Raw genomic sequence first — 18,582 nt, 5'->3', positions numbered from 1 at the left:
TTCATAACTTCTGTTTGTGTTGACACATTAAGTGATTTATAAAACTACAAGTGAGGAGCTCAAACTATATCCTTGTTCTTCCTCTGTGTCGCAATTATCTTGTCCGTGGTGTTTCCTCCTGTCCTTGTAGGATGTTATGTCTTTCTTTCCCCCGGTTGTTGCTGTTATCCATCATGCCTTGGGCGAAGCTGATATCCCATTGTTGTTCCAGAAATTGCTCCATTGCTCCAGCAGGTTCTGTTGATCCTCAACCTGCTCCAAGTCCATTTGACTTGAGATCCTTGCTTTGGACAAGGGACGAGGGCCATCGCTCCTCAACACATCCTCACTGTAGCCGTAACACCTCCTATATTTTGCTAGAAGGAACAAGGAAATCCTCGTCTTGATTTTGGTTTTTCTTCTTCCCTCCAGCAAAACACACACAAGCTGCATAGGTCTGCCCGGTCGTCCTCAAAGCATGGGCAAGCAGAGGGATCTCATGCCTGTAACTGCTTTGGGAATTGGTGGTCACTACAAGCTACAAATAGGGACGTGGGTGGCGCTGTGGGTTAAACCACAGAGCGTAGGACTTGCCAATCAGAAGGTCAGCGGTTCGAATCCCCGTGACGGGGTGAGCTCCCATTGCTCGGTCCCTGCTCCTGCCAACCTAGCAGTTTGAAAGTACGTCAAAGTGCAAGTAGATAAATAGGTACTGCTCCGGCGGGAAGGTAAACGGCGTTTCCGTGTGCTGCTCTGGTTCGCCAGATGCGGCTTAGTCATGCTGGCCACATGACCCGGAAGCTGTTCCCCGGCTCCCTCGGCCAGTAAAGCGAGATGAGCGCCGCAACCCCAGAGTCGGCCATGACTGGACCTAATGGTCAGGGGTCTCTTTACCTTTACAAGCTACAAATAAGCTTTTTTTAAAAAAATGTGATGCCTTGTTAAGAGGCAAACGTACAACGTGGTCTTGGAACTCACCTGCTGGTGAGTAAAAAGCCATAAGCAAAAGCAGTTGTTTGTGCCAATAAAGTTCCAGCGTCTTGAATGGCATCGTGATAGTTCCACCGTCTACATTATCCATCAAACGTTTTGCAAGGATTGTAGAGGATAACTAGAAAGCTGAGGACGCTGGGATGCAAGATTAAAATTAAAAGTTTAACCTGAGGCAAGCGTTTGACTAGGGTCTCTAGCTGCAGGCGTTCTCGGCTATTTAAAGTAACAGTTCTAAGTTATGCGTAGCCACAAGTGAATTAAAAACCTGATTTAGTGAGAAGCAGGCATAAATGTTCCTCTTATCCCCTGGAGGGCTGTCTCTATAAGTAGAGCATGTCTTCCTTAAGGGAATGAGCTGCTCACTTGCAAACTCGGCTTTGAGTTGCCCGTCAGTTTTGTTTCTGTTATAGTTAGTGGTGTTACTTAATTGTCCTTTTATTGAGCTAAACGAAAGAGTGAAATACACGGAGCGGCTCTTTGACTTGCTATGGCTGAAGTTTTGTATTCGACTCTCTAGATGTGATTTTCTTTTTATTCCATTTTACAATTAAGATTAACATTCAAATGAAAATCATAATCATACACTTATAAGATTCCCTGAATCTTTTGGCTTCCCTCTGCCCCTCCCTGGGTTCCATTGTAAGTCTTTTTTCAACTGCGTTGTATAATGTTCTCCATTTATCAGTTAACTCTCATTTTTACCATAGTTCTCGTTACATTACAAGTGTTGTTAAAATCCTGCCAATATTTTTAATTGTTTACAGTGTTCTTTAAGGTAACTTATAAATTTTCCCCATTCTTTATTAAATTTGTTGTCTTCTTGATTTTTGATCTTCCCAGTCATTTTTGCCATTTTAGCATAGTCCATCATTTTTATCAGCCATTCTTCCTAATAAAAAAGCTTCTGGTATTTTCACAAAAGGTTAGTTTAAACATTTTTTTTAATTCATTGTAAAACATTTCCCAGAATGCTTTAGTTATCTTGCATGTCCACCACATATGATAGAAGGTGCCTTTCTTCTCTTTACACTTCCAACATGTGTTTGTAGCAGTTCGATACATTTTTGCTAGTATAGTAGGAGTGATTTAGCCCATCAAACAGCGAAGAGGACCAGATTAAAGGAGAGCAGGCGTCTCTAGACCTTCAGTAGTTGTGAAGAATAGTCAATATTTTATATAGTCCTATAAGAACTATATGAAATATTGCAGAAAGATTTATGAGACTGAATTTTAAGCTATGGATTATTAGAAATAATAGGATAACAAATGTAAGATTAAGAGATGAGGTTTGAAAATCATTAGACGTGGTTGATGGAAGTCTTAGGCTAAAATAGCCAAAATGTTGTATGAGATGAGATAATATGTTTTGTTTGGAAAATATATGTAAAAACTAATAAAAATGTATATTAAAAAAAGAAAGAAAAGTCAATTCTGGCAGGGGCAGCTTTTTAAAATAGCTGCACATAAAATAGCTGCGATCTGCCAAAATAGTATATTGCTATTAGTGGAGCAAAAGAGGGATGAATGTGGCACAGTTGGGCGACATTGTACCAAAACCAAATATGGAACTGGGTTGATTTTGCTTGTGGTGGAGCAGTGGCTAATAAGACATAGAAGACCTAGATTCAAATCTTTCCTCACCTAAAGGAAAGTCCTGAGCAGGTACACTATCTCTTGCAGAGAGAACTGAGGTCCTGACTTCAGATATCACAACCTGCACAGGGCTGCTGTATGGGGATGGTGATAAATGCTAAGTATTTGGGGAAGGGTTATAGCCTAGAATACACGCTTTGCATGCAAAAAGTCAGTTCCTGGGGTCTTTAGCAGAAAAGCTGACCAGACTGGGAAAGAGAGAAACCTCAAAGACAGCTGCCAGTTGGGGTAGATGGTATTGGACTGGACCCAATGGCAGGTTCTTCATCTTACATCTTCAAGGGGTTTAGTGCTTACCTACATTGTGAGTTCAGATATTGGCAATGGGTTCAGTCTACCAGGAAGCAGGTTCCTCCGTAAAGCCAGTCAATTTCCCCTCCTTCTGCTGGAGATAGTTGAGGGTTTTAGGATCGGGTTTGCTTCCCAGCTCTGGGCCACGATTACTGTATTTTTCGCTCTATAGGACACACTTTTTCCCCTCCAAAAATTAAGGGGAAATGTGTGTGCGTCCTATGGAGTGAATGCAGGCTCCTTGGCTTCAGCAATAGCAACGCGAAGCCTCCAAAGTGCAGAGGGAGCGCTCCCTCCGTGCTCCGGAGGCTTCACATTGCTTTTGCTGAAGCCTGGAGAGTGAGAGGGGTCGGTGCGCACCAACCCCTCTCGTTCTCCAGGCTTCAGGGATAGCCGTCTGAAGCCTTTGGAGCGTAGCGCGAGTTCCCGCTGCGTTCTGGAGGCTTCAGGTTCCTTTCGCTGAAGCCAGGAGAGTCTTGTTCTCCCGGCTTCAGCTAAAGGAACCCAAAGCCTGCGGAGCGCAGCGAGAACTCGCGCTGCTCTCCGAAGGCTTCAGGGATGGCCGCCTGAAGCCTTCAGAGAGCAGCGCGAGTTCCCGCTGCGCTCCGCAGGCTTTGGGTTCAGCAAAAGGAACCGGAAGCCTGTGGAGCGCAGTGGGAATTTGAAAGGAACCTAAAAGGAATTCGAAAGGAACCTGAAGCCTCCGGAGCCCAGCAGGAACTCCCGCTGCGCTCCAGAGGCTTTGGGTGAATGCACCTTGACCGCACCTTGTTTTAGAGGGGGAGAACAAGAAAAAAAATTCTCCCCCTCTCTGCGCAGCGCCCCTTCAGCGAAGCGGCAGAAGAAATGGAAGGGGCTCCGTTTCTCCTGCCGCTTCGCTGAAGGGGTACTGAAGGGGTACTTTTTTCTTGTTCTTCCCCTCTAAAACAAGTGCATCCGATGGTCGGGTGCGTCCTATAGAGCGAAAAATACGGTACTTGGCTACTGCTGCTGCTTTTTAGTAGATCTTACTAGATTAAAATAACACCATAAGGAATTTGGGTGACAGGAATGCATGCCACTTAGGCCTATCAGGGATGCATATGATGGTCTGCATATAGCAGGGGTCAGCAAACGTTTTCAGCAGGGGGCCGGTCCACTGTCCCTCAGGCCTTGTGGGGGGCCGGACTATATTTTTTGGGGGGGAAATGAACGAATTCCTATGCCCCACAAATAACTCAGAGATGCATTTTAAATAAAAGCACACATTCTACTCACGTAGAAACACACTGATTCGCAGACCGTGCACGGACCAGATTTAGAAGTTGATTGGGCCGGATCCGGCCCCTGGGCCTTAGTTTGCCTACCCATGGCATCCAGCCTTCTTTATCATTCCCAGTTTGCGTTATAGTGCTTGCCTTAAGTTCTCCCAGTACTAATGCCAGTTTGAGCATGCTTCTGTTTCACAAGCAAAAGTTGGCATTGCGTAATTTCAGAACAAAAAGGGTGCATCTCTTGCAGCCAACTTGCTATTGGACGATGCGTCTATGGTCCCCCAAGTGCACCTGGTCGTTGTGGCAGGAGTGCCCAAATGATTAAGAGGGAGAGACTTTCTATTTTCTTTCAGTGTTCTCCTCTGTGTAAACTTGAGGAGAAATAAAAATAGAACATGTAGGCGGAGTCTGGGACTAATTGAATTAGCCTTATTAATGCATCGTTCTGCTGTGTGCTTAATTGTAGTGCTTTCGCCACAGGAAAACAGGCTACGAATTATAAGCTAACACCATGACTCTGTATGTTAGGGAGCGTGTTAACAGTGAGGATGATCGGGCTGCCTGATCCGACAGGATTTTCTGCTGCCAGAAATTGCAGCTGAACCCTTTAAAGATTTTTGGATGCATTTAGAACTGTCCTGTTTCGCATGTCAATTGAGGTTTGGCTTTGGATTGTTTTAGTGCTTCCATATGTGTTTGTTTCCTCTCTCAAGCCCCTCCACAGCTTAACAAAAGAGCTCTCATTTTACTCAAGCGATGCCCCCCCCTTCTTTTACAACTGTCTCTCCGTTGCCGAGGATAGCAAAATAAATATGTAATTCTTCTTCCTTCTTTTTTCTGAAGGCATCCTATTCTTTGATCTGGATTAAGCAAGGGCAGAAACGAATCTGAATTCATGCTAGTAGCTAACCAAAGAGGTTCCTAAGGCATTCCTGCTATTCCTCGTAGACTTCAGCGTTTTCTGAATAGAAGAACGCAGGGTTTTAAAGGCAGGCGGATAAAAAGATTGCCTTCAGGAGGGCTAGTTTGCTCCTTGATTCACCCTTGTTTGTCTCATGTTATGCACGAAGCCTAATGCAATCTCTCAATTTACGTTCTGGTGCAAATAACTAGGAATTTCTTTCCTTCCAGTACATGAGTAACGTGGATTCCTGGTGCAAGGCCTGTGGAGAGGTAGATCTCCCCTCAGAACTTCAGGACTTGGAGGACTCCATCCATCACCACCAAGGAATATATGAGCACATTACTCTGGCATATTCTGAGGTAGGTAACACCGCTGCCCCTATCTTTAAGTGGATTGTTTGTTGGACTTAATCTAATGCAAGGACTGCTTCGCACATTTCACTTTTTAGCACCGAAAAGCAGCAGTTATAATAACAGTTATAAAGGCATAAGCTTGTGGGGACTGGCGACTCCTTCATTAGATACATGTAGTGTTATCTTCAGTCGACGGCACGCACACGTGAAAACAGAGGTACTCGGGGCAGAGGAGAAGTAATATGTCTGCTGTTTACTTCTCTTGTACAGTGGTACCTCAGGTTAAGAACTTAATTCGTTCTGGAGCTCCGTTCTTAACCTGAAACTGTTCTTAACCTGAGGCACTATTTCTGGGTTAGCGGAGCCTGTAACCTGAAGCGTATGTAACCTGAGGTACCACTGTATATGCAGGCAGTGACCATTTTGGCGGGGGGGTTCCGTTCCTGGCCCCCGCATACGTGGCGGGGCGAGCATAGGCCTGCCCCCTTATGCCCCTGTTCTGCCCTCTGGCTGCCCTTTTCCGGGTCAAAAAGGACCCACATCTCAGTTACAGGTCAATTGGACGTGTGCAAAATGGTTGCCACCTGTATTTCCAGTTGAGGATAACAGTTGGTTCAACTGATGAAATGGGGTCTAGTTTGCAAAAGCTTGTGCCCCACTCCCTTTCCTGGAGGGGCCATTGTTTTTGTTGCTGCTTGGGTGTTCTGTATTTTATTGTTAGGTATTGTTTCAGCCTTCATTAGCATGAAATATTGGTTTGCTCTTGGTTGATATTAAGAGTGGGTTTTTGTTAACGTCGTTTCCTGTTTCACAACTGTTGATTCATTTTCTTGAAATGTTATTAACTTTTATTCCACATGTCACTGTGCTGCATTGAGCATGGTTCTATCATTATCATTATCATGGTTATTATTCATTTCTATACCACTTTATATTTTTAAGAAAAATCTCAAAGCGGTTTACAGCACATTAAAACATCAATAAAACAATCCAGAATTAAACTTCACTAAAGAAAGTAAAATATGAAGCATACAGTTTCAAAGCAACATAATGAACAGGAAACTAAAGTATTAAAGATTTCAAAATAAAATGTTACAAAGGAGGTCAACTACAGAATACGTATTTAACACAAACACAAACATGGTTCTATCAGCATACAAATAGACTCATGATATTAATAATAAATACAAACGTGTTGGAGTAAGGCTACCAGATTTTTTTCAATGAATCCAGGACACTTTTCAACTTCAGTGGATTTTGTATGGGGACTGATTTGTAAATCTGGGGACTGTCGTCTGGTAACCTTACGTTGGAGAGTATTCTGCTGCTTTTGCTACGACAGATTAATCCCGCTTTCCTTCTGGAAATGTTTACGCTTTTTAAGTGTACACAAAGATGCTTTAAGTGCACAGTTTCAGCTGTGCAGTGCAAATGTCAGGCATACAATTTGCATACGTGTGCGATACGAATTTGCTGATTTGGGAAGGAGCTGGGATTGGCTGCAGCTCCCTGTTGAGAGTGCATCTGTAGCAAAGCCAGATTTGCTTCTGTGTGAAAGGCCCTAAGGGCTGAATACTACTAGGGACATTTCATGCTGTTTTTCTGTGGGCTGTGTGCAAGCATAATGCCATTAATTAATTTGACTTGTTGCCTCATGGATGCAGCATTGATTTGATCATTCGGTTTGGGCCTCACAACAAATGCTGGCTTTGTTTCACGTTATCTTGGCGGGGAGGAGGTGCTATAGTTGTTAGATATATTGTTAGATCAATAAAACAGCTGACCTGTGAATTTCACCGCATTCGTTGAGGTGATGGGTGCACTCAGTCTTTACCCAGGTTCCCTTCCTTGCTAGGGGATGTTGCTGTTGTTATTACTGTCAAAAATAGATGATAGATGATAGATAGATAGATAGATAGATAGATAGATAGATAGATAGATAGATAGTTTCCCACTCTTCATCATAAGGTCCCAGGGCAGATAGAAGCAACGAAAACAGTACTAATTCCAGGTGGGTCACAAATACTTTTCAGCTGTCAAAGGCAAGGGTAAAGAGATATGAAGAAAGCAGAATGATGATGCTAAATGAACCTCTGTAGGCAGTAAATTTCACAATTTGGGGGATACCTGAAAGAAGCCGCCTTCTGGGCTGCCCCTCCTTGAACTTCTCAGGTTGGTGAAGATATGAGGACAGCTTCTTCTGCTGAGCTTCACACCTAGGATGGTCTGTAGGAGAATCAATTGGTCTTTTGGGGAAATGTAAGTCTTTTTATTCTTCCTGGCAGCCTTCAGTCCCCTTCCCCCGCCGCCCCTTACAATGTGCTCTACCTTTACACTTGGAAAGCTTTCCATTCTGTGCTTTTTCTTCTCTAGCTCTTGACTACAGAACATTCTTTGCATTTTTCTCCTCCCTCCACACCCAACTGCTTTTTCCTAAATCCTCACAGTAATTGCTGTGGAAGCCTGAGAAGAGGTTTTGTTCATGAATCTCGGGTAGTTGTGAAGTGTCCCTGATCCTCTTTACCAACTTCAGACACCCATCGGCTTATTAGTGTCCCTCAATATAGTTTGACAGTGATAACCTTGAAGACTTGTTTTAGTAAAGTATTGGCCTTGTTCTGTATACTGGCCAGAGGAGGCATAGATCTAACCTCGCTTGCCTATCCTTTGAGGTTGAAATGTTCCCGTCAATTTCTTTCAGTATCCATCTTGTCTTTCGATTAACTTCAGTGTTTGGGCAGGAACACTAAAACAAGTATTTTCTGTGCTTCTATTCTCCAACCGTTATATTAAGCAAACAAACAGAGAGAAAACAAAAATATTGTGTGTCCAACATCCACCCTTATACCCAAGAGATCCAGAGCAGGAGAAAAGCAGTTTCTGTTTATCAAGAGTCAATCAGATTGTTGGTAAATACAAATGTGACATCTCACATTCTTGTGGGATAACGGCTCATCATGACGCCACCTGTTCTCCAAAAGCAAAAAAATGCACCTAAACCTGAAGGAAACCTGAGGAAGCCCTCCTCAACTCCAGCCCATTTACTGCCTCCTTAATTTTGTCTTAGTCCTTGCTTCTTGCGAGTTAGTAATGTGACCTCTCACATTACTATCTGCATGCAGCAAAGGGAGTTAGGTGGGAGTTTGCAATCTGCTCCCGATCTCAGAACTCCTGGAGGCTTTGAAGAGTAGGGAGAGAATTGGCATCTGAAGACGCACCCAAAATAATCCCTCGTTTTGCTCAGTCAGTCGTTGCCAGCTGTAGCTGAAATATGAACGCTGCACCTTTGACTCAGAGCTATCTTGGCAGAGAGGAAAAAGGACACTTCTAACAGTGCATGTTGATACAAACTGAAGTCATCCCCCCCCCCCTCTAGAAGAGGCAGCCAACACCTTAAATGAGCCCCGTGGCCACTTTTTCTCTACTGGAGTAAAATGATGGAGACGCAGGGAGGAATTCAGTGTTGCACTAAATCAGGCTTCCTCAACCTCAGCCCTCCAGATGTTTTCGACCTACAACTCCCATGATCCCTTGCTAGCAGGACCAATGGTCAGGGATGATGGGGATTGTAGTCTCAAAACATCTGGAGGGCTGAGTTTGAGGAAGCCTGCACTGAATAAACACACGTTCCTTCAATACAAGCATTTCTTATTGACCTCCCCGCCCCATGTTATGTTCTGGGGGTCCTCCCGACCCCCTAGAACAAATTGGGGTGGCAGAAGAGGGGAGAAAACCCCACTGCTTTAGTGGGAACCATTGTAGTGGCTCCTTCTAGCAGAACTACTTACTTGAACCTGGCCCTCAAAATCCCAGCCTTTTGGGTGAACCAGTTGCTGTTCCTTCACCTCCAGTGCCAGAGATGAAATCATAGCTTTCCTATAGTTTCGGTACATAAATGCGCTGTGTGCCGATGGCTATATGTGGGGGTTTCCAGCAGTTGCTGTCCAAGAAGCAGCTCTATGTAGTAAGCTTTCACAGCAAGATGCTCTAGGGCAAGAGTGTGGAAACCTTATGTCCCCCGTGGGCCAACTCTGACAAGTGGGTTGTTGCCCCGAGTAAGTAATGAGGTTTCTTAAGAACCTACCCAATACAGTTACAAAAGAATAAAAGTTTCCTCAAGGAGAGTATGTAGCTTTGTGTCCCTTTAAGGTTCCTGACTAATGCGGAAAAAAACAACGAAGAGAGATGAGGCGAGGGAGCAGGATTGGAGAGGCAATGGAAGGGCGATAATAAAAATAATAATTTTATTATTTGTACCCCACCCATCTGACTGGGTTCCCCCATCCACTCTGGGCAGCTTCTAACAGATATAAAAACATAATAAAACGTCAAACATTAAAAACTTCCCTGGACAGGGCTGGCTTTAGATGCCTTTTTAAAGTTGTATAGTTATTTATCTGATGGGAGGGCGTTCTACAGGGCGGGTGCCACTACCAAGAAGGCCCTCTGCCTGATTTCCTGGGATGTCGCTTCTTGCAGTGAGGGAACCAGAAAACCCTCAGAGCTGGATCTCAGTGTCCGGACTGAACGACTGGGTTGGAGATGCTTCTTCAGGTTTACAAGGATGATTAGGGTTGGAACGATCTTCCCTCATGAACAATGTGGTCTCTTGGGGACAAATAATTCAAGACTTACCGTATTTTTCGCTCTATAACACACAGATTTTTTCTCCTAAAAAGGAAGGGGAAATGTCTGTGCGTGTTATTGAGCGAATGTGTGGTCCTTGGAGCCAAGTGGTGCGAGGGGAGGCAAAAAAAAGCAGGCAAAAATCAAATCGCGCGTCTCCTAGAAGGGAAACTTGAAAAGAGGAAGCGGCTGCTTTCCGGCATTCTGCCTCAGGGTCTTACTGCCCACCCTCCTCTGCTTCGTTGCTGTGTTTGCTCAAACGGAACAAAGAGCAGGGAAAGCCCCTCCCCTCCAGGCAGAGGGAAAGCAGAGTGTGTCTCTGTGCTCCGTGCAGGAGGGAGAGAGAGAGAGCGAGAGAGAGCGCGCGAGCTGGCTGACTTGGGTGGGTAGGTGAGGGAAAACTTTTGCCTTCCTTTCCTCCCTCCTCCTGTTATACCCCTCTCCTGCATTCTTAGCCAGCTGCTTCTCTGCACACCCCTCTCCTGCTCCTTGTCCCTTCTGTGTTTTTCCTTCCCTCCCCACTTAAAATGTGGTTAAAAAGCATGGATCCACATGGATCCTCAGGATCTTTGCATTCAGTCACCCCAAATTCACCATCAGATCACATAGCATGTCCATGGTTACAGCCTGCCCCCCAAAAATCACGCACCCACTGTTGCCTGGGGCTGCAATGGTGCAAAAACGTGGTTACAAAACATGGATCCACATGGATCCTCAGGATCTTTACATTGGGTCAGCCCAAATTCACCATCAGATCACATAGCATGTCCATGGCTACAGCCTGCCCCCCAAAAATCACGCACCCACTTTTGCCTGGGGCTGCAATGGTGCAAAAACGTGGTTAAAAAGCATGGATCTACATGGATCCTCAGGATCTTTGCATTGGGTCAGCCCAAATTCACCATCAGATCACATAGCATGTCCATGGCTACAGCCTGCCCCCCCAAAACCACGCACCCACTGTTGCCTGGGGCTGCAATGGTGCAAAAACGTGGTTAAAAAGCATGGATCTACATGGATCCTCAGGATCTTTGCATTGGGTCAGCCCAAATTCACCATCAGAGCACATAGCATGTCCATGGCTACAGCCTGCCCCCCAAGAATCACGCACCCACTGTTGCCTGGGGCTGCAATGGTGCAAAAACGTGGTTACAAAGCATGGATCCACAGGGATTCTCAGGATTTTTGCATTGGGTCACCCCAAATTCACCATCAGATCACATGTCTGTGGCCACAGCATGAAGCACAAAAATGATACATCCACTGTTTGATTCAGAATGTTTTTTCCCTTGTTTTCCTCCTCTAAAAACGATGTGCGTGTTATGGTCAGGTGCGTGTTATAGAGTGAAAAATACGGTAGATTCCTGAGGGGGAAGGGTTATCTGAGGTGATAGGTGAATTTGAATCTGGCCGCTCATAGGGAAAGAGGATTTTCCAGATGCATTGAGTCACACAAGGTATGGCAATCCAATTTTTCCCAATCACAAGATAGAGGGTGGTCTTAGAGAGCCATGAACCAATTATAGTAGTGGACCCGATATTTGTACCATCCTTGGAATTTTCAGTGCCGAATGCAAGATGGCGGCATCTGTGTACAAGTCAGATGGAGAACACTTAAGAGATACAAGCGGCTGCTGATCAGTTTACCGTTAAGGCAAAGTCACTTAGAAGGGAAAGTTTTCACCTCCGAAGCCGCCATTATTTTATTGCAGTTCTTTTTAATGCAGAGACAAAGGAGCGAAATAAAATCTGTACTAATTGTGCACCACATCTCCTGGCTGCTAGATTTATATTTAAAAGCAAAACAGATACGCTGTGCTTTTTAGCTGGATAAATATCACATGCAGCATCTTTAAAATAATAAAGTGAGAGTCTTGTGAAAGGTGGGAGGCATCAAGTCTCTAAAAATGTTTTCAAACGAAAACCCAGGATATTTCTGAAATATGGTGGTGTCGACTTCTTGCCATATGGGCTGGTTAGCAGCTAACCTGTATTGGGGATACTGTTTTTCAACTTGGCATTGGCAGAAAGGCCAGAAATGTAAGCTCTGCCCACTCATTCACACCTACGCAAGCCCAGGCCCAGGCAAAGGGTCTTTTAATCCCATCTCTCTTGTGTGTGTACAGCAAAAGCAGTTTGGGCAGAGCCCTTCCCTTAATACACACACCAGCTGCTATGGGCTTGAACTTAGGAATGGGTAGCGCATTGTGCGTAATTGGGGGCAAAAAGGTGCTACCAAGGTGCTTAATTGAGCTGGCACTCTGAGTATGCCCGTGATCATTTAGCTTCCTTCAAGAGTAGATGAACCAAGAGAGAGAAGGCTTTGACAAATGCACAGGTGCTAGTGAACCCTGGCATACCTTAACTATCCTCATTAATATCAGGCACACTTTCCCTCTATATCTGAGTGGGGCAGGAGCTCCAGATATACGCAAATACCCGACTCGGCACTCTTTATCAGTTTCCCTACTGCTAACAGGACATCGATTAGCCCTGGTGTGAAACTTTGAATTGGCAGTCCCACACAAATTAGGCTACAGTGGTACCTCAGGTTAAGTACTTAATTCGTTCCGGAGATCCGTACTTAACCTGAAACTGTTCTTAACCTGAAGCACCACTTTAGCTAATGGGGCCTCCCACTGCTGCTGCGCCACCAGAGCCCGATTTCTGTTCTCATCCTGAAGCAAAGTTCTTAACCTGAAGCACTATTTCTGGGTTAGCGGAGTGTGTAACCTGAAGCGTATGTAACTCGAGGTACCACTGTATATCATTTCAGCAGGCAGGAGGCAATTACGATGGCTGAGGATGTAAAAAATAAAATTAAACATGGGAGAATGGCTATGGTCCACATCTTCCCCATGCCATTCCTTGCACCTTTAATTTTTTTAAAAATAATATTTATTAAAGTTTCAAAGAATTACAAAAATAAAAATAACAAAAAAACCAGAAAATACAGAATACAAAGAAAAATAAAAACAATTAAAAACAAATCAATCTTTCCATATCTTATCTTTCATTTGCTTGTTTCCTTGACCTCCTCACACCTCCCTATTTTGTATTTTAATTCAGTTAGTTGTTTCAGCAAATCCTTTCCATCCCATTCCTTGCACCTTTAACAACATGGTGCCCTCCAGATATTCTGGACCGGGGTCAGCAACCTTTTTCAGCAGGGGGCGAGTCTACCGTCCCTCAGACCATGTGGTGGGGCGGACTATACGGGGAGGGGGATGAACAAATTACTATGCCCCACAAATAACCCAGAGATGCATTTTAAATAAAAGGACACATTCTACTCATGGAAAAATGCGCTGATTCCCGGACTGTCCGCGGGCCAAATTGAGAAGGCGATTGGGCTGCATCCGGCCTCCAGCCTTAGGTTGCCTACCCCTGTTCTTGACTACAGTTCACTGTACAGTGCTGCCTCGCAAGACGAAATTAATTCGTTCCGCAAGTTTTTTCTTCTTGCGAGTTTTTCGTCTTGCGAAGCACAGTTTCCCATAGGAATGCATTGAAAATCAATTAATGCGTTCCTATGGAGACCGCTTGCCAGGCTGGTGGTGCGGAGAAGGGCTTTTCTCCCCACCGCAAGCCTTCAGGACAGGTACGGGAACAGAGGGGAAGGCGCGCAGCGCTTCTCCTCTGTTCCCAGGGCTTGCGCTGGGAGGAGGGTTTTTCCTCCCCACCGCCAACATTCAGAACAGCATTCTGAAAGTTGGCGGTGGGAAGGAAAACCCTCCTCCCACCGCAAGTCTTCAGGACAGCCTTCCGAAGCCTGGCGGGGGGAGAAGGTCTCTCCGCCCCACCGCCAGCCTTCGGAGGAGCCTTCCGAAGCCTGGCGGGGGGAGAAGGTCTCTCCGCTCCACCGCCAACCTTCGGAGGAGCCTTCCGAAGCCTGGCGGGGGGAGAAGGTCTCTCCGCTCCACCGCCAACCTTCGGAGGAGCCTTCCGAAGCCTGGCGGGGAGAGAAGGGCTCTCCGCCCCACTGCCAGCCTTCGGAGGAGCCTTCCGAAGGCTGCCGGCGGGAGGAGGTCTCTCCGCCCCACCGCCAGCCTTCGGAGCAGCCTTCCGAAGGCTGCCGGTGGGGCGGAGAGACCTCCTCCCGCCGCCAGCCTTCGGAGCAGCCTTCTGAAGGCTGGCGGCGGGAGGAGGTCTCTCCGCCCCACCGGCAGCCTTCGGACAGGTACGGGAACAGAGGGGAAGGCGCGCAGCGCTTCTCCTCTGTTCCCGGGGCTTGCGGTGGGAGGAGGGTTTTTCCTCCCCACCACCAACATTCAGAACAGCATTCTGAATGTTGGCGGTGGGAAGGAAAACCCTCCTCCCACCGCAAGTCTTCAGGACAGCCATCCGAAGGCTGGCGCGGGGAGAAGGTCTCTCCGCCCCACCGCCAGCCTTCGGAGGAGGTCCGAGGACAGTGGGGAAGACGCGCTGCGCTTCCCCGCTGTCCCGGAGATTTTCCTATGGGCTTTCGTCTTGCGAAGGAAGCCCATAGGGACATTCGTTTTGCGAAGCGCCTCCAAAACGGAAAACCCTTTCGTCTAGCCGGTTTTCCGTCTTGCGAGGCATTCGTCTTGTGGGGCACCACTGTATCTTAACACCCTTTTTTTTATTGTGCACGAACATTCAGACATTTATATCACCTAGCTACAGTTTTTAGTGCTATTATCCAGTAATAGACTGTAATTTCTCTCAGTATTAAACAGCTATTTGACATTGCTCTTTCAGTCATGTTAATTTGGGAGGATTTCCCCCCAATTAAAAACAAAAACTCCCAAGAGATACGAACGTTGTGTTGAAAAACCAATTCTTTAATCTGTTAGAATGTGTTTCAAGAGGGAGGGAAGTAAGCAAGTTTGTACAGTCAGGGTACAGAGTCGGTTATTGTCATTGGCGTGAAGCGAGAAAGAAATTAGACCCCATTTCTACATAATGTAAAAAGGAGCTATGAAGATTAAGGCAACCATGTTTTTTTCCTTGTGTTCAATAAACTTTAATACATCGTAACTAAAAGATGTGTTCACTCAAGCATCAGATTGATCACTGAGTGAAAAATTACTGCTGCCACCACTGTCATACTTCATATTTGGCTGTTCTTTGAAGATAGATGGGCAAAGGAACCAGGTTTACTGAAGACTTTCCATTCTTCAGACAAAGCCACTGCAAGCACTCAGCCCGGTGAGGCTGGAATTCTCAGCTAAGCAAAATGCATTCAGTTAGTCAAGCTAGATGCCGATAAAACTTTTCAATGAAATCAGATTAGAGCAGACTTAGTTCCTGTATGGCTTCAAAATTCAGAGAGAGGCAATCTTGATTCTTGACATTCATTGCCAAATATGTCTTAATGCCCAGGCCTTAAAAACCCACCACACAGTCAAAAGCCTCCAGGTGCCTGTAGCAACTTCTGTTTTTGGGAGGTGTTCGCCAGCTAGAAGGCCTCATTTTTGTGCCCCCTCTCTACTTTTTGTGTGCTGTTTCTCATCTGTGATGCTGCATCTAAACCGCAGCCTGCCTGTTGCTTCTCAGACTTAAATATTATGTATTGAATGTGAAGTATTGACTTATTGAAACTAAGGCCCCTTCTGTGCTGTACGTTTGAAACACTATTATTGCACGACTTTGAACAATTTTGGCTTCCCCCAAAGCATCACGGGAACTGTAGTTTTTTTTTAGGGTCCTGAGAGTTGTTAGGAGAGGCCTGTTCCTCTCACAGATCTACAATTCCCAGAGTGGTTCGACAATCGGTCCCTCTTCCCAGGGAACTCTGGGAATTGTGAGTGGAATAGGGGTCTTAGAAAGGGCCTGACTCTTCCACTGTATCCACACCCACCCCTCTACAGTGGTGCCTCGCTAGACGAAAAGAATTCGTTCCGCGATTCTCTTCGTCTAGCGGTTTTTTCGTCTTGCGAAGCAAGCCCATTGACAGTTTAGCGGATTAGCGCTACAGCTGTCAAGCGGCTTCCAACGATCAGCTGTTAAGCGGTTTATCAGCGGAACAGCTGATAAGCGGCTTAAGAAAAGGGCGAAAAAAAGCGAAAAAAACCCGCGGGGGGATGCAAGATTTTTTTCGTCTTCGGAAGCAACCCCATAGGGAAATTTGTTTTTCGAAGCGCCTCCAAAACGGAAAACCCTTTCGTCTAGCGGGTTTTTCGTCTTGCGAGGCGTTCGTCTTGCGGGGCACCACTGTACTTTTGGATCCGCTTCAATAATAGATGAGATAATTAAATATGACCATTACCTTTTAACAGGTTATTTTAAAATGTCTATGGAATCATTTGTAAGATGAACGCTATAGGATGATAACCATATTTCGTGTTCCGTTAAGGGGGGGGGGGAAATCCTGCAGTTATTTAAAAAAAAAAAATCAGCAAAAGTAAGGTGACAAAGCTATTTGTGTTTGAAAAGCTCTGGGTTTTTAATGGTGCCTGCTTTTATACAACTGTACTCAAGAGACCATATCTTGTTGCTGCTAGTTAAATTTGTATACGTACCTCCCTATACTCACCGGTTTCAGGGTGGTTACAACATAAAATCACAATATAAAAACACAAAATACATAATAAAAACAACCCAGTGCCCCACCCCATACTCCACAGACCTTCCTTGTTTCTGTGTGTGTCTTTCTGCCTCTCTCCCTCCCCACAACCCCCTGCAGCTTGGGGGATTTTTGAGAGCAGGAATGGGGAACCGGTTGTGGTAACAACAACTATGATTATCATTCATTCATTCATTCATTCATTCATTTATACATACCCCGCCCATCTAGCTGGGTTTCCCCAGCCACTCTGGGCGGTTTCCAACAGAATATTAAAAAAAACAATAAAACATTGAACATTAAAAACTTCCCTAAACAAGGCTGCCTCTTATTACTATTACAGGACTGCTGGTTATTACTATTATTATTTAATATATTACCAGCCCTTCACCCTAAGGGCCCAAGCAGGATTGCAATGCTTTAAAACCCAACATTTAGACAACTTACAATCCCAAAAATAGAGTGGGTCCTAAGATGATGATATTATTATCATCATTATTATCATCATCATCCAGACATTGTTGGACTACAACTCTCATCGTCGGGAGTTGTAGTTCGGCATCACCTGGAGGGTTGGGTCACAGGTTTCTCCACCCCTGCTCCAGAAGAAGAATTTATTGTAGTGAATGGGACTGTGGCTGAAAGAGAAAAGCTGTGCTCCCCTCCTTTGAACATAGTCGCCTTTTAATTCCATCCATGATAAGTAACGCCATGCTTCCTGTGCTTGAGGTGGAGATATTCTCCTTCATCGTTAGATGGGTAAGCGACTGTGAAATTCTAGTGCTGCGTCCTGGAAATTTGCGTAGCCTGCAGGTGAGCTCTTAAATTCTTGTCTCGCTGAACAGGTGAGCCAAGACGGGAAGTCGCTGCTCGACAAGCTGCAACGGCCTTTGACTCCTGGAAGTTCAGACTCCTTAACCGCTTCCGCGAACTACTCCAAGGCGGTGCACCATGCCCTAGATGTTATTCACGAAGTGCTGCATCACCAGAGGCAGCTGGAGAACATCTGGCAGCATCGAAAGGTCCGCCTGCATCAGCGGCTGCAGCTGTGTGTCTTCCAACAGGATGTTCAGCAGGTCAGTTTGTGGCTCCTAGGGTCGGGAGATGTTCTGTTGCAGATGCTTGCAAGGGGTTTTTATTTTTATTTTTTACACAACCACCCGTTTCCTATACGTTGCCTTTGACTAAGAAAAGAAGAGAATTGGGGGGAAATTAGAGTTCTCAGCCAGCGTGCTTCGGATCCCCTTTCAGTTAGCCAAGGGCGCTAGATGCAATTAAAATGATTATTGGGGGCGTGGGTGGCGCTGTGGTCTAAACCACTGAGCCTCTTGGCCTTGCCGATCAGAAGGCCGGTGGTTCGAATCCCCGCGACGGGGTGAGCTTCCGTTGCTCTGTCTCAGCTCCTGCCAACCTAGCAGTTCGAAAGCACACCAGTGCAAGTAGATAAATAGGTACCGCTGCGGCAGGAAGGTAAACGGTGTTTCCATGCACTCTGGTTTCCATCATGGTGTCTTGTTGCACCAGAAGTGGTTTAGTCATGCTGGACACATGACCCAGAAAACTGTCTGTGGACAAATGCTGGCTCCCTTGGCCTGAAAGCGAGATAAGTACCACAACTCCATAGTCACCTTTGACTGGACTTAATTGCCCAGGGGTCCTTTACCTTTTACCTAAAGTGATTATTGACAGTTTATTGAAAACTAAGCTAAAATTGAAAACCAAGGCCAAGAACAAATATTAAATTTCCAGCTGAGAAGAGAGAATATTACTACACACTGTTGATGGATGGGGATATTTGGCACTCTCTATACAGTAAGCCATTAGTGCAGAAAAAAAAATGGCGGCCGATTCCGGCTGAGTGTTTCGAGGCCTACAACCTGAGAATCTTGTGCATCCTCATTGTACTTTGATATTACAGAACATGCACGTGAATACTATACTTTCTGAGTTGTGTGCAGATGCAGCGGCAAGGCATGTATGATGAAGGCAGATTTGGTTTAT

General features: G+C 45.5%; 1 protein-coding gene across 6 annotated transcripts in view; it reads left to right on the top strand.

The window, feature by feature from the left end:
* The window catches only part of TRIO (trio Rho guanine nucleotide exchange factor), a 260,121-nt gene that overhangs the window by 92,911 nt on the left and 148,628 nt on the right, over nt 1-18,582 (top strand). For all 6 annotated transcript variants that reach the window (XR_014566281.1, XM_083747100.1, XM_083747102.1 and 3 more), the window contains exons 8-9: nt 5,301-5,432; nt 17,427-17,657. Coding sequence is in view for 5 of the 6 variants with exons in the window: in XM_083747100.1 (XP_083603226.1) it covers nt 5,301-5,432; nt 17,427-17,657 (363 nt within the window). In the remaining variant the exon portion in view is untranslated. The remainder of the gene's footprint in view (nt 1-5,300; nt 5,433-17,426; nt 17,658-18,582) is intronic.

Source organism: Podarcis gaigeae, assembly GCF_964106915.1.
Source record: "Podarcis gaigeae genome assembly, chromosome: 7".
Lineage (NCBI taxonomy): Eukaryota > Metazoa > Chordata > Lepidosauria > Squamata > Lacertidae > Podarcis > Podarcis gaigeae.
The sequence above is the reverse complement of the archived record's forward strand: the minus strand, read 5'-3'. Positions and strand labels throughout refer to the sequence as shown.